Source organism: Rhineura floridana, chromosome 7, assembly GCF_030035675.1.
Source record: "Rhineura floridana isolate rRhiFlo1 chromosome 7, rRhiFlo1.hap2, whole genome shotgun sequence".
NCBI classification, from domain to species: domain Eukaryota; kingdom Metazoa; phylum Chordata; class Lepidosauria; order Squamata; family Rhineuridae; genus Rhineura; species Rhineura floridana.
Genome location: NC_084486.1, coordinates 34,495,462 through 34,511,257, shown reverse-complemented (window position 1 = coordinate 34,511,257; position 15,796 = coordinate 34,495,462). Strand labels below are relative to the sequence as shown.

The 15,796-nt window shown below is 39.8% G+C and overlaps 1 protein-coding gene across 3 annotated transcripts in view; it reads right to left on the bottom strand.

Moving 5' to 3' along the window:
• TET1 (tet methylcytosine dioxygenase 1) overlaps positions 1-15,796 on the bottom strand; it is a 138,202-nt gene that overhangs the window by 32,083 nt on the left and 90,323 nt on the right. For all 3 annotated transcript variants that reach the window (XR_009763942.1, XM_061635185.1, XM_061635186.1), the window contains one exon: positions 1,720-1,928. Coding sequence is in view for 2 of the 3 variants with exons in the window: in XM_061635185.1 (XP_061491169.1) it covers positions 1,720-1,928 (209 nt within the window). In the remaining variant the exon portion in view is untranslated. The remainder of the gene's footprint in view (positions 1-1,719; positions 1,929-15,796) is intronic.

Genomic DNA, 15,796 nt, shown 5'->3' with positions numbered 1-15,796 from the left:
ATTGCAGAAATCCAAAACAAAGTCACTGTACTGACACAGACAACACATAATTGGTGTCTCACTACCCCATATAAGCTACTACCTATATAAAAGACTGCCACAACAAACTAGGAATAAAATGGGAAATGACAGCAAAAATAGGAATAAAACTTTTCATGACCAACCCACCCACACCTAGGTGCAAAAAGCTAGATATGTCCAAGAACCTTCTCCTGCTGGGAGGAAGGGCAGGATATAAATCAAGTAATAAATAAAAAATAAATAAACCACTTTAGAAACAATACTTTTGTGAATTTGTGGGTAATATAAACAGCATTCCTGCTTTGATGTACTTTTTGCTCTCATTGGAAACACCATCGTTTTTCCATCTTTGAGGGAGCACCAGATGGCCTCCCAGGAAGTTACAACCAAACTACATTAAGAACTAGTGACAAAGGTCCAAATCCAATTATCTACATGATGGTTATCCAGTTACTTTTTTGCAGTTACTATGAGCTAGTGCTCTTAGGAAAAAAACACCTACCTCAAATGGGTTATCTATGTTACTTTTCCAGGTATAAAATACTTGATTGCTTTTGGACACCACTCACAGAACTGGCCTTAGAAAAATGATGTGGATAATGCACTCCAAATTAAGTATTCTGTGCAAATCCACTCATTCACAGTATGTTTTAAAAGTAATGATTGTTATGTTTTCGAAATGATTGTTATTGATGAAGTGATTAGCATTTTTGTGCTATTGTAAACCACTTTGAGCATATTTATATGGAAAAATGGGATATAAATTCAAGTAATCAATAAATAAATGTGCAAGCAAAAACTTATCAAATGTTGCACAGAATATGTGGCTGGGTATTCTTGCACAGAATATGTGGGTAGGCGTTCTTGAAGAAGCACAAAAAAACACTTTCACCCTCAGTCATTAATCTAACATGACATACATACATTCTGGTTGTGAGCAAATAGTCAGGAATCTGACTTTCTCAGTTTTAATCAGACTCATTCAATTTTTATTAGTTTAAAATATGAAAATATTCAGCACTCTTTCTTTAGGTTACCTGAACCACAATACACAAATGTATATATATATAAAGCCAATAAAGAAATGAGTATGCAGAAACCAGTACTTTGAAACAAAAATATTCAGATCTGGTAGAACCAATAAAAAATTGAAATCCACAATGGTTGATTTCTGAGAGTTTTCATTAGAAACATCCCTTTCAAGAGTCTGTATGAAAGCGGCTTTGTTCATATGGCCTCACTTAGGTGCAGATCTAGTCAACTAACCTTTTAATGGGATTGACTGTTTGATTAGAAAGCTTGAGATGTTTAGTGATAACCTGATGACAGCATCAGGAACATCACAGCAAGATGTGGCTGAAGTAAAGGGCATCCTCTTAAAAAAGAAAGGAAAACAACTGTCTGTGTAATTCCTTTTTCTTTTTTTGGGGCCAAAGATGGAAATAGAAGGAGCATGAAGCTCGTTTTGGTCCTCCCACAACATTAAATTTAGAATGGCAATTAAATGTTGTCTGCACCCTACTGAACAGCAGGGATGTAAGGCCACTACAAAATAACGCTTTGTATAGTTTTCCCCCATGTTTTATGAATTAGGGCTATAATCTGAAATCATAAAAAATCTAACAGACGCATTGGTAATTAGGTGAGATAATTAAGACTTTCATGCATCTATATATCAGTGCTTTGGAGTGCACTTACTCTTCATTTAGTGCACACCTACGGCTGGTTGGACAGCCATATTTTCTGAGACTCTGGGTCAGTTCCTTGTACAGTGTGTCAGCCAGAAGGTGAGGAATCCCTTCCCAAGCCAAAATAAGTATCACGATGACGGCAGTTTGGCAGTGATGTCCTGCACGCTGTCGAACCAAGCACAGCAGCTTTTCTTCATCACTACTTCTTCGTATCACCTGCAAAACACAGTTAGCTGTTTGTAGGTCAAGCAGGAAGGATCTACGATATTGATGGCAGTTATTTACTTGCAAAAGCCCTACTATCATATTGGATTCCTTTTAAAAATAGTATTATTGCTACCAAAACTTATTTACCAGCATTCTGTTATGTTATTGTTTCCACCATGCTCTCTCTCACTCTCAGATTCATTATTCAAAATTAACCGCAGCTATAAGCTTCACAGGTTGATTGCACTTTGTAGACAATTCTAATGATTTCTAAATCTGCAGCTTTATGTGACTGTTTGGCTTTTCCCCACCAAGCTACCTTAAATACATACACAAATAACAAACAAAATCCCTAGCCAACCAACCAACCAAAATATCCTATTTAACTTATTTCTATTCTCAAAATATGTTTTCAGGGCTACATGTGTATTCAATAATGTACTTATTAATTATGAAGTCATTTAAAAAAAATATTCAAAGTCAAATTGTCACAAAGGGCACAATTCTCCCCTGTGTGAGACCTGCACCCATGTATAGAGAGATCACTGTAAAGCAGGCATGGGGAACCACATCTCCCATCATCCTTGGCCATGCTGGCTGGGGCTCATGGGAGCTGGAGTTTAACAACATCTGGAGGGCCACAGGTTTCCCTATCCTTGCCATAAGGCATGACAGAGCCCTGTTTCTTTTTCCTGTCCATGGCTCATGGACACAGATATGTATGTGTGTGCTAAACTGAAGACAGCAAAACAGGATTCTAATGTCCTACAGGGTTCCCTCCATTCATGGGCACAGCACCATACAGGAAAGGATTATACCTTAAATCCACTGTTCATTTTGTGGAGCTGATGCATTAGATTACTATGAACTGGACTGCATTGTGTTACAAAGTTTGAAAGCTTGTAAACACTTTTAAGAGAGCGAGTGTGGCAAAGTGGTTGGACTACGACCTGGGAGACCAGGGTTTGAATCCCCACACAGCCATGAAGCTCACTGGGTGACCCTGGGCCAGTCACTACCTCTCAGCCTCAGAGGAAGGCAACAGGTAACCCTCTCTGAATACCGCTTACCATGAAAACCCTATTCATAGGGTCGCCATACATCGGAATCTACTTGAAGGCAGTCCATATGCTTTTAAATGAACAAAGGTAATTGGTAGGCAAAATAGGAAATATTTTGTACATCTGTTATCAACTCTAACCAGGATATGAAACCCAAGTTGGTGATGAATTAACAAACCCCAGGGAACAGGAAATCTGGCTAGCAAAACCATAGTTGGTGTCAGTACAGAGGTTAATGCTGAGCCACAGTTGAAAAGACACGGAAGGGGGAATATGCAACACAGTGGAGGAAGAGGAGACGGGACCACAGGAACCACAGTCACATTTGCACTTGGCCTATCCAGAAAAAGAGGCTTGATGCAACATTCAGCTTACTCATTTAGACCCTGGTAACGGAAGAGCACAAAAATCAAACCAAATGCAACACCATAGGAAGTTACATACAATAAAATGCAGAGCTACCACTCACAGGCACATTTTGTTACACATGAGAAATAAACAAAGCAGATGAGACAGAAGGATTCCAAAATAGAGCTTCAGCTGCCTTTGAAAATAAAAGGACTACAAAGAAGCAGCCCAATCAAGGTATTCTCAACGAATGACTCAGCTTCCATATATACCAGTTTTGTTTTGTTTTACTTTTTTGCCCCCACGTACTGTATGCATCGATGGGCTGGGTGCCAGCAGGGCTTGGGCTCCCCTTTCCCCCACTCATCCCCCCCCCAGCACACACACCCCGCTCAACCTCACACAGACACCTTTCCCGCCATCATACAGGAATGTGGGAGTTCAAAGCCCCTTTCCTGATGCATGGAATAACATTGCACAATCCTTCCCACATAGCTGATTGGTATGGCTCATTTGCCTTTGGGAACAACCTCCTATGCCATTCATTCATTTGTAAGAAGTAAAACCTGAGAGCATTAAGCAGAGAGTCAGCACAAACAGATTCACAAGCAAACTGAGCAGAACAGCAGGCTCTGTATTCAACTGTACAAGAAGTAAGCAAGCAGCAATTTTTAGATGTTGATATCAGATTTAAAATTTCTGAAATACATCAGAAGCTTTATGATCCAACATCTTGGTCGACTGAATTCTATGATGCCACTTCTCTGACTTGACACTGGCTCCGTACTTTAACAGCTGCATGACAAGCAGAAATTCAACATGTGCAGGTTTTCACACCACTGCACCTCCTTGACAGGAAAAAGCCACATCTGTAAATTTTTTGCATGTCATGCAACTGTTGAGAGCTCCATGGGGGGAAGGAGAGTTGGCACCCCTAAATTCGATTTATCTCCTCCAAATACAGTTCATTTCACTTAAAATATTTTGGGTAATAACACAGATCATTAAAACATCAGATCATTGACATTTCCAGATACCCAAGAGAGTACCCAAAGCTCTTGGGTTACAGCTTTAAAAAGACACTTATGCATCTTTCTAGATAGATAGTCATTCTAAGGCCTATTGTAGAGCAAACCAATGGATTTTAAACAAACAAAATTCACTACGAATTGCTTATTTGAAGGGCTGTATGCTTTAATTGGTTTAACTGGCAGATTAATCCAACTTTACCTTTAGCTGTTTACAGTAATTGTTGCAGGCCAATTGCAATTGCTTGATAGTATCATAGGGAATGAAAAGGAAAGTATTAAAGAAGGCCTAGTAAGTTATTACACTACATTTGTTACTAATTTACTGAAAACTACAGGAGGTATGCCACAACTCTAACTTCACATCCAATGAAAACAGTAACTGTACTCTCCCAACTTTCCTTTGTTCTCTTCAAATTATCCCCCAATATTATACATCCCTCAATATATAAAAATACACCAATACTAATTTTCATAATACCACTACCTCTATCAAATAAGTTAAATGATTGATTATTCTTGTAAGTATCTCTATGATTTTCAAAGGTAACCAAACCCTATATCTGTTATCACCACCACACAATTATACTGGAATTATTCACAGAAGACAACAGTGTTTGTGGAAAAGACAAATGAAATACCCCATTAACCACAATATTCTACAAACGTCCTTGGTATGAGATGTCTGGGCAACATTATAGATACAATGTTTTTATTCCTGGATTGCAACATCCAAAGGAAAAAAGGAAACACTGTTCAAATTTGAACATTTAACTGCAGATTAGGTTTTTCAGATTTTTTTTTTAAAGTTTATATTCTGCCTTTCTCTGATGGTACTCAAGGTGGTACACAAAAGTTGCAGGCAGTTTCCCATCTGGGCACCAGCCAGACCCAGATCAGCTTAGCTTAAATCTATCCCTATATACCTCACTTCTATATTGCTCACCTGTACAGAAGTATATCTGCTCACAAATTCATACAAAAGAGTACATCCCATTCTTAGAATCTTAATAAAATAGCAATTCTTTGGAACTTCCTTGTTTCACATTATTACTTTGAACAAACCAAACTTTTTTTCCTAAATGCAGTTATTCTACTGAAGCATAAAGTTGCCAGCCATTAACTACTGAAGTTGCAAAATGAAAATGTAATGAGTAATTGTTAACTGATAACACACGCAGACAAACATCACTATTTTCACAGAAAGGGCAGTATCACTTAAAACTCAGCCTACTGGTACATCTCAGCCTTGTTCTGGAGAAACAAAACACTTAAGATAAACATTTATATCTGCATATTTTGGTTACTCATGTCCTCTACAAGTAACACTTAAGCTAACAGTAACCACTGATGACTGTCTTGTGACTCAACTCTTCTCCTATAAACTTTGGTGAACTACACAATGCACACAGATATCCAAATACAAAATGTGCACAAGCAAGCATCAGACTTACATTCTCCACTTATTAGTTTTAAAATATATTTGCACATTACTGCAGCATTGTATTTTGTCTCTTTCTGTTTTGCATTTCTATTTAACAAGCCAATTTCTGTTTCATTTTGTTATTTAACAAGCAAAGCTACGATGGCAATTACTCTCTGTCCAGAGCCTGAAATAAAAAGTTTTTAAAATTGTGATGTCTAAACAAAAGTGAAATGCTATTTAGAAGCACCTACTGCATTCTGTCACACAGTATTATGGTATATTTGACTAAATGTTTTCATGAAATTGTTGTTGGAACCACTAATAAGAAAAGTTATATTCATATTGAATACATTCAAAACACTATTTCCATTATTAAAACCATCAAACACAAAGGATCATTCAAATATATGACACACACCCCTCAACTCAAGTTTGATGTGGTACAGTCCACGAAGGACTGAACCATGTGCTGATTCTGTATGTTTGAACTGGCTTGTTAGGTTATCTGCATTTCTGATATATTACATTTTAATGCGAGAGAACCTGTTGCGGCCTGAATTTATCTCAAGGATGATTGGCATTCCCACTTTTCCTGAATGTGAAATGAGCAGAAATAAGATGTTATTACAGCATCTTACCAAGCTGAGATACTTTCCATGAAGCTGGTTTTTCATGATGACATATAATCACCAGTACTTATGCAAGACTTTTTATGAACTTGTATGATCAAATACACTAGAGATATTTAATTCTTTCAGTGGTATTGAGTTATATATGTAAAACACTATTCCTTAATTACTAAAATTAAAAACATCAGTTTTCATAAAAATCACATACCCCAATGTCTAGAATATGCTTTTAAAAGTTAATGTCATGGGCAACCATACTTCCTGCATCAGTTTAACTGCTTGGGTTCTACTTACTTGAAATATCTCTTTTAGATTGCTGAAGCAACTGTCTCAACCTTTGGCAGGAGCTCTGGAATAAGGAATAAGTTCTCTGTGAATAAAGATTACTTGATGTAGACTGTCCCTTCAACATCAGCCAAACTAACTAATATGAACGTGCATGGGTTCACAAACATAAAAATGACAGAATGACTTGCACTATTGTAAGCTCAGGACATTAAGTGAAAGATGACCTTCTCCTTACAGCATTATAGATTAGGGCAATAATTCCAAAATGGAAGGTCCTGCAGATAAGACCTTGGTTGCCCCCAATGACTGGCAGCAATTCTAGGAATGATTGCAGAGCAGTGGCTTACAATGCATGCAAGACAAATGGAGTCCAGGGAAAAAAAACAAGACTCAAATTAGTGCAACACTTGAAATCATAGCAGCTTATAATGGCTAGGTTGTACAACATACTACGCCATGGTTTATTTGAACATCTGAACCCAGTCCAGCAAAACATGGTTTGTTTTCTGCCAACAATCTGAAGCCGTAGTTTGTTGTTGGTTTACAAATCATGGCTGTTTTTAACTGTGGTTTGGCATTATCCTTGAACTCAACCATTTGGATGTTTGGCCACCCCAACTCAAACACTCAAAGGCAAGAGAAAACAAACCAAGGTTTGGAGAAACAAGCCATGAATTGGTTGCTCATGTATGAGACAACTCATGGTTTGTGGAACAAACCATGATTAAAAGAAACCTTGGCTTAGCATTATATGTGAATGCAGCCAGTATGTAGCTGCATTAAAAACCAACCAAATTTTATCAACAATTAATAACTAGAAATTGAGGAATGCCATCAGTTAGCCCCACTGCAAGTATGTAAACTGTGATATCTTTAAACTCTGATATACTGCTAGAATTTGGACAACATTTCTAACCTTCCCTCAACCAAGAAAGGTACAACCATAGATTAACTTTTCTAGATGTCTGGTTCCGTCACTACTGGAATAATATGGCATGAGGATATAAAATTGATGAGAACAGTAAGCAATCAGTAGCATGCTACACTGTAGATATACAGTCAAGCACTACTGGCCTGGTTTGTATATCACTTTAAACCATAGTTTAAACTAAGCTATGGTCTTAAGGTGATGTATTGGCCCGTGGGCAAGCTCAGCAGCTATATCAGCAGAATAGCTGCCTGCAGGCAAGGGGGGCTTGTATTCCCCCCCCCAGCCTTAGTTCTCTGTAGAGTTTAGCATTCAGCATCTAAGCAAGCAGGGAGATGGGTCAAAGGACGGTCACTGTATAGCTCAGAGCCACCTGGGGTCTAATCTGGGGTTCCTAACAGGCAAAGCTCTGATGCTGTGCCAAGAGTGATGCTGTGATGCTGGGAAGGTGCCTTGTTAACCAGATAGTGTAGACCTTGGGGCAGTTAATGCCTCGCCAGGCAATTAGGAGACTTTGCTTATCAGCTATTGTTATACTGTATTTTTACAGTATTTTATTACTATGTTCTATTCTGGATGTTGTTTGGTTCTCGTATTGTTTGTGTGTTTTTGTTTTTTTGAGTTATTATATTTATTGTATTTATATATTGTGCCTGCTTTTACCTTTTATGTACACCGCCCAGAGAGCCTTCGGGCTTAGGGCGGTATATAAATTAAATTAAATAAATAAATAATAAATTCTGTGTGATTCTGGGAAAGAGCCCCATCACTGAAGGGCTATGTTCGGAAAGCTATGACATAATCCTTGTAGTAATTAGTTGCTCATTATTGTGCTGTAAACATGTATCCTATAAAGGGTTCCTGGTGTGCCCAGTTCAGTGTTCAGCCTGTCCCATTGTGTCTTGAGTACACCTGTGGGTTGAAAGCTACTCAATAAACACTTTGTCTCCTTTTAAGTAAACCTGCGTCTCAGTCTGCCTTACTCATCTCTCTGGTACCTTGGACACCTGAATGCCCAGGAAGGCGGCATACAGGTGAACATGCAACATGTGTGTCTCTTCCACTTCCGTTGCTGCTGGAAGCCAAGCCTTGGTTTGGCTAAGTGTTATGTCCAAGCCTGGGCTTATTATTTGTTTCTTCCAAACAAACCACAAGTGGTAAACCATGAACAAAGCTTGATTACCACTCACAGTTTGTTTGGGGGAAACAAACTAGAAGCCTGAGTTTGGACATGCCTTGGCCAGACCATGGTTTAAATCCTGACAGCAGCAAGAGTGGGGAGTGAGCCAAATGTCCATGATGTCAGCAACATGCAACAGCACACTGTCTGTTCACCTTAGAACCATCATGAAGTTTAGGTATGGTTTAAAGTGATGTGGGAATGAGGCCATTGTCTTGAAAGCAGGAAAGTATTGAGCTCTCCAGCTTTAAAATGATCTCGAGTGCAGCTTTGTTTTCTCGCTTACCTGTACCTTCTTCAATGCATTCTAATTTTTACCACATCAATATGACATTTAAAAAGCTAGTCAGATTTAAATTGCAGCAAGGCCATTCTGGTTCTATAGAACAACTATCTTCCTTCAGCAACAAAAATGTTGATCTTCCATCCTTTCTTTACAATGTTACATTGGGTAATTAGAAACAGGTGACAAACTATAAAATATATATTCAAAGCCGCATGACAGAAAGGATGAAGGCTTTATAAGATGTTTAAATACAAACTTCTGAGGGTCCACTGACTGTTTTACCAGATAATCACAGCTAATTTCCAACTGATAAATCAATGATTAGAATGTACACAATTTACTTATTTTCAGAACCTCCTTAACATGGTTTTTAAATTCTGCATAGCATGGCAAAATAATATTTTCCCAAATTTACTAACGTTACCTATTCTTGAGACTTTTCATTGCCATCTTTATCATGGATTAGGAACCAAGTACCTAAAACAGTGCCTCCATCTTGGGTCTTCTAAGTAACAAGGGAGGCCCTGTTAGTGGTATCACCACTGGGTGCCACATGGATGGTGCTGACCCATGGCAAGACCTTGTTGGAGGCTCCTCATTTATGGAATGCCTTCCCTGGTGAGGTGCATCGCCGTTCCTCATTATTAGCCATTCAGATGGAAAAATAAAAAATAATTTTTAAAAGAAAATTTAAAAACACTGCTTTTCACTCAGGCATTTGATAGCAGAAATGTACTGTTCCTGGCAACCTTGAAATTATTTAGCTGTGATGCTATTTATTTGTTCTTAAAAAAAAAAGATTGTTATGTTTAATATTTTTTAAATCTCTAAGCAGTGTACAACATAAAAAACAGTATCATTAAAACAATAATAAACCAGTAAACAGTAGTATAAAAACATATAAAACAAATAAAACAATGTATCCAACAAAGTCATCCCATTAATGCAAGGACTTTCACCTGCACAACAGGGTCCTCTCTGCGTGCTTCCCCTGTGCCCCACCCAAATATACTCTGGAGGGTTGGGAGAACCCCTAGAAGAGATTTGGAGGGGCACAGGGAGAGGATGTCCTGTTGTGCAGGTGGAAGTCCTTGCGCCCAGAGGATGACTTCGCTGGATACGACCTAAAACCAGGAATTCATATAAATAAAAACAGGGTCTGACCTTTTGGGTCGGGGAAAGGCTGGGCAAAAAGAGACATCTTTGCAAGACATCTGAAGCAACCGATGGTTGCTGTTTCATGTACGGTAGAGGGAAGGCATTCCACAATACAGGGGCAATAGTAAAAAACATCAATTTTCAGGTCACCGCCCTATGACATTCTGTAGGGCTTGGTCCCACAACAACAAAAGTCTTTACTCCCTGGACACTGTCTGCTCCCCACTGTTACTGCAGATGACACCTTACCCTTCCTCCAAATGAGAGGGAAGGCCTTTTGCTGAAGTGGCAGAGCGACTTTGAGGCGCACCAAGGGCAGGCGTCTGCCTATAAAACACGTAGCAGATGCCAAAGAAGGCTGATTTAAACACAACACAAAGCTCTGTTTCTTCCACAATACAGGGTGCTGTTATTTGGATAGCCATGCTCACTAGAGAACCAGGGTCTGGACTGTCCATCATTTACTCCCCGGCGCCACCCCAGAGGTAGGAGACCTTTCGAAATCACTACTGGGGATTGTCAGTGAGGGATTGCCTGTGCTGCCCGGCCATCTCTTGTTTGGGACTGTGCTATCCGATCTTTTGCTGCTAGATCTGTTAGACTCACTATGTAAGTAGAGAGTGTACGTAAAGAGAAAAGAAAAAAAGGAAGAGAGAAAGTGGGAAGGGGGATTGAGAGTGATGTTAGCAAATGGACCCCTGTGTGAATTGAGCAAATGAACACTGTGCTCTAGTGTGAATTGAGCATAACCGCTGACCAAGCTTGCGACTTAAGCTGAGTCTAGCCACCCGCAGACAGCCAGAAGATTCCTAAGCCATTCTGCATTGCAAGGAGACTCGGTGGAACCCCATGGCTCAGTGGGTGTGATTGAACTTACCCTAGCCCACTCCCCTATCCCAGTGTGAATTGAGCAAGTGAGCTCTGAGCTCTTGCATGTATTGAGGGATCTCCTGAGGTGAAGCCCGATCTGAGTGCAGCCGCACCAATCTCTCTCTGAGTCGCACCGGACCATTACTGGAGCCAGCTGAACGAAAAGACACTCGGTAGGACTGAACCAAAAAGGAGACTTGGCTGAATCAGTTTCCCTTCCTGTTCTCCGGTGTTTCACCGGTTTATGAGTTAGATCTAACTGTGAGAAAATACACTTTGTGCCGCCGTCTCAGTCTTGCCTCTGGGCATTAGGTGGATGTTGCTGTGCCGAGGCAGACCCCACGACCAGACTGGACTTCTGAAATAAGCCTCTCATGTATGCATGAAAAACCCCATAAGAATTGTGTAAGAGAAATGGGGGATTGAGGATCCAAGAGTGATGTACCAAGAGTGATGTACCGACCCCGCCAAAAGGAACACCAGCGTTTACATGTGTAACAATAATAGCCATTGACATTACAGATTTTTCAAAAAATGGAATTTCTATACTAGAGACAGTCCAGATTTACAGTTTCCCTGGTGGGAACTTTTGAGTATGGAACGTATATTTTGACTGATATGATGAAATGTCAAAACGGCGCAGAGAATCTCAAACCTGTAGTCTCAAAGACTCCAATAAGAAATGAAAACCCAACTAAAAGAAAAAAAAAATGTGCACCACCCCAGGCATGCCTACCAAGCGCTCCTAAAGTACCTTGTACAGTATCCCCAACTGAAGTTCAAGGAATCTAAAGAACAGACCGCAGAAGATATTATAGATTTTTTTCACTAATATTCCCCCCAAAAGGATTGCAAATTGCATTTTTGAGTGTCTAAAACAAAATTGGTTAACAAAAAAGGGAGAGCATCATCCAGCAGCTACCCCTCCTTTCCAACCCACTTTTAAAACAGCATGTTCGTATTGCTATTTTAATTGGCTCTAAAGAACATTTGGGTATACAAAAATTGGATAAATTTTAAAGTTTGCATTGGGCTAGCCTTTGACTACAAGTGAGCCTGATGCTGGCATCATGATATGGGAATTCCAGAACAACTTGTCATGTGCCGTATTCTGTGCATGGACAGAGGCTATGGGTTCCCAAAAGCCCAGAAAACTAGAATTTGTCATGGGGCGGGTGAGATCTGCATCACTGTGTATATTGGAAGTATGTATCAACACTTTTACCCACACTTAGTATTTCATTAAAGGAGGGGAAAACAGAAGCTAATAACTCCAGCTCTCTGGTGTTAAGCAAAGGTATTTAACAACACAATGTCTTAATGGGTCCGTTTAGGGAAAGTCAAATTTACATTATCAGACGATAATGCAATCTTCATAAACTGTATCGTCTGCTAACTCTTTTCAGCCAAGTCATGACCAACAAAGATTTTTTTGGGATTTGTTAATGTCTTATTAATGTTTACGTCTATCTTATTATGTAGCTACAAACTGTTCTACTAAAATGTTTCATCACTGGTGCCTAAGAGAGACTTTCCCTCTGCCTTTTTCTTCTACAGATGGATTTTTGTCTCTCAGCGCCTTTCAAAGCGAGGCTTCATTTTTCCTCTGAAGCTCCCTCCTCTTTTTAGTACTTCTACCTTCTCTCAGATTTGGATTTTAATTAGATAAAAGTACAGCGCTGCAAAATTGTTCAAAGTTAAAGGTGTTGCTGGCAAGATCCCAGCACAAATATTTGGTTTCTTATATAAAGAAGGAGATCTCATTCATAATTACTGAAGATGGCTCATGCCTAAGAAATGCAAAGGGTGACCTTGTTGCTGGTTATGCTGTTTGTTCTCAACATGAAATAACAGAAAACAATCCATTGCCTGCTGCATATTCCACTCAAGCTGCTGAACTTCTTGCCCTCACTATAGCCTCTGACAAAATGGTTTAAAAAATCTATACTGATTCTCACTATGCTTTTAGTGTAGTTCATGATTATGGACAGCTTTGGAAACAAAGCGGGTTTCTCATTTCTAGTGGTTCTACTGTTAAAGAATAGCCCCTACATTGCTGCATTACGTGATGCTTTAGAATCATCTGCTTCTATCGCATTTTTAAATGCCAAGCTCAATCAATTCTTCATGATAAAGTTATGCATGGAAATGCTTTGGCAGACTCTGCTATACACCCCAGGCCACTTCTGTTTATCTCTCCACCATGGCCCAGTCTCCAATAGCAACCATTAAAAGTGTTGCTCCTTCAAGATAGGCCCCCAATTCTGAAAAAGACAAATTGAGACTTGCAGGGTGCCCTTGCACCCAGACCATTTGTGGCGCTCCCCAGATGGCCACTTGGGGGTACCCATGGTCCTTCTTCCCTATATTGCTAAGGTGCACCATGGCATGGCTCACTCTAGCAAAGGTGGGATGATACAGGCAGTACAGCAAGATTGGCATGCTCCAAATTTTCCAAATATGGCCCAGTAGTATTGCCACACCTGGCCTGTTTGCCAAGCCCACAATATGGGCAAAGCTGTAAGGACAAAGATGGCAGCCCATCCTCCACCTTTTGTAAATATTCAGGTTGATTTTATTCAAATGCATAAATGTTGTTCTTATGAATTTGTTCTTGTTGTTATATGCATGTATTCCAGATGGACTGAAGCCTATCCATGTGCAAAGGCTGACACCATCACAGTTACCAAAAGACTGTTGAAGGAATTCATTCTTCAATTTGGCATCCCCTTGTCCATCAGTTCCAGAATGCCAGAACAGAATTCTCAAGAAAAAAATGCCAAAATTTGTGCTAAAACCAGACAGATACTCTTCCTCTTGCCCTTATGAATCCTGCCCATTGTGATCTCCATTTAAATAATGCAGTAGTCATGAACTATTGTAAGTTGTTAATGAAGTGTGTTAAGGCCTTTCATTCACAGATCCAGGCAGCCCTACCCAGGGAACAAGAAGACCAGTGTCATCCAATCCAGCCAGGTGACTGGGTCCACGACAAGGTACATCAAAGGAAGTCTTCATTAGAACCTCATTGGAAAGGCCCTTCCAGATACTGCTGACCACCAACACTGCTGTGAAGTGCCAAGGACTCCAAATGTGGGTTCACACGTCACACTGCAAGACTTCACCGCAAGAACCTGATGTCTCCAGCAGCAGCACCAGTCAGCCCCCTCAGATATCTCAGCCCTGAAGAAAAAGAAAACCTTTGACTTTGTTCCTGGTTTTGGTTGGTTCCATTCTTCCTTCTTTTGGAAACTTTCTTCCTGCTTCTGTTTCCCTTTTTGGAGGGATACTAAAAGCCTCTTCTCACTGGTAGTGAGCCTAGTGCCTGCCAGAGGAGACAAAACCTATGAAGTCTAGTTGTGAGCTAAACACCCACTGGTGAAGAGGATTTGCCACTCCAAAGTGAAGATTTGCCACTACAAGGTGCAACTAAAAATATTTGGCACACCAGGTACCATATTAGAAAAAGAAGCCTCTGCCTTGATCCCACTTCCAGAAGTGGGTGTGGGCTGTTGTTGAGTGGCTCCTACTCTCTGGACTTGTCTGGCTGCTTCACTTCTGGCCAGAACGTACCTGGGGATAGCAGGAATGGACCTTCATGACTGCAGCACCAAGGAGAAACTCTCCCAATGTGTATGGCTCTGGTGGCCGTCAATTGAATGACTCTTATGCAACAATGGGTCCATGGCCACATGCAATTATGCTTTATCCTGTTCCCAAAAATACCGCCACCATCAGAATACATAACACAACTCTCAGTGTTTCAGAACGTCCATTACTTTAATGCTAAATGCAGTTTTAAATACCAAGGTATGAACTACTTATATATCCAGGAGACAATTGGGATTTATGGTCATGCTTCAGTTCTATTTTTGAACCATTTGGCTCTACCATAATACATGGCTTATTGATATTATTTGCTATATTAATTGGAATTTATGCTGTCATAATGTTTGTGCGATGTTTATTTATTTTTATTTATTTATTATTTGATTTATATCCCTCCCTTCCTCTCAGCAGGAGCATGTTGCTTCAGTTGTACCATGAAACAAATGCAAAAGCCTTTGAATCCAGAACAAAAACAGGAAGTACATAACATGTATGTAGAGATCACAGAAATGAAATAATTTGAGAAGAGTGATATCCATGGTTTAATGCAATCTCAAAAGTTCGAGATTAAGGTGAGCTGTAGAAGCTCAAAAAGGAGTAGTGTGCAATAAAAATTCCTAGGTCTCAAACTTTGGTTAAGTTTTTGCAAGTACGAAGGGGGTGATGGGAAGAATGATACTGAAATATGCTGGAAGAATATTTTGCAAAGATATGTCACAGGATGTTCCAAGAAACTGTTGATGCCCGACCTTCTAATCACAAAACAGATAAATGTGTGTGTAGTGCTAATTACTCAGTCCTTAGTAGAGAAGATGTTTGTGTGATGATAAGAAAGCAGCTTTCTTAGTGCTTCTGAAATAATGCTATAAATGTGTGCTGAAAACTGCTTGGAAGAGGTAACTTTGGGCTTGCATGGAGCCTCCATGCCTGTTTAAATTTCTCTCCAAGCGGCTGCTTGCTATATTTTAATAAAGTGCCTCTAGAAAGATCTGATTTAAACACAATGCAAAGCTGTTTCTTCCACAGCACTAACCCCCCTTCCTCAATCTATCCACCCTGTTGTCTG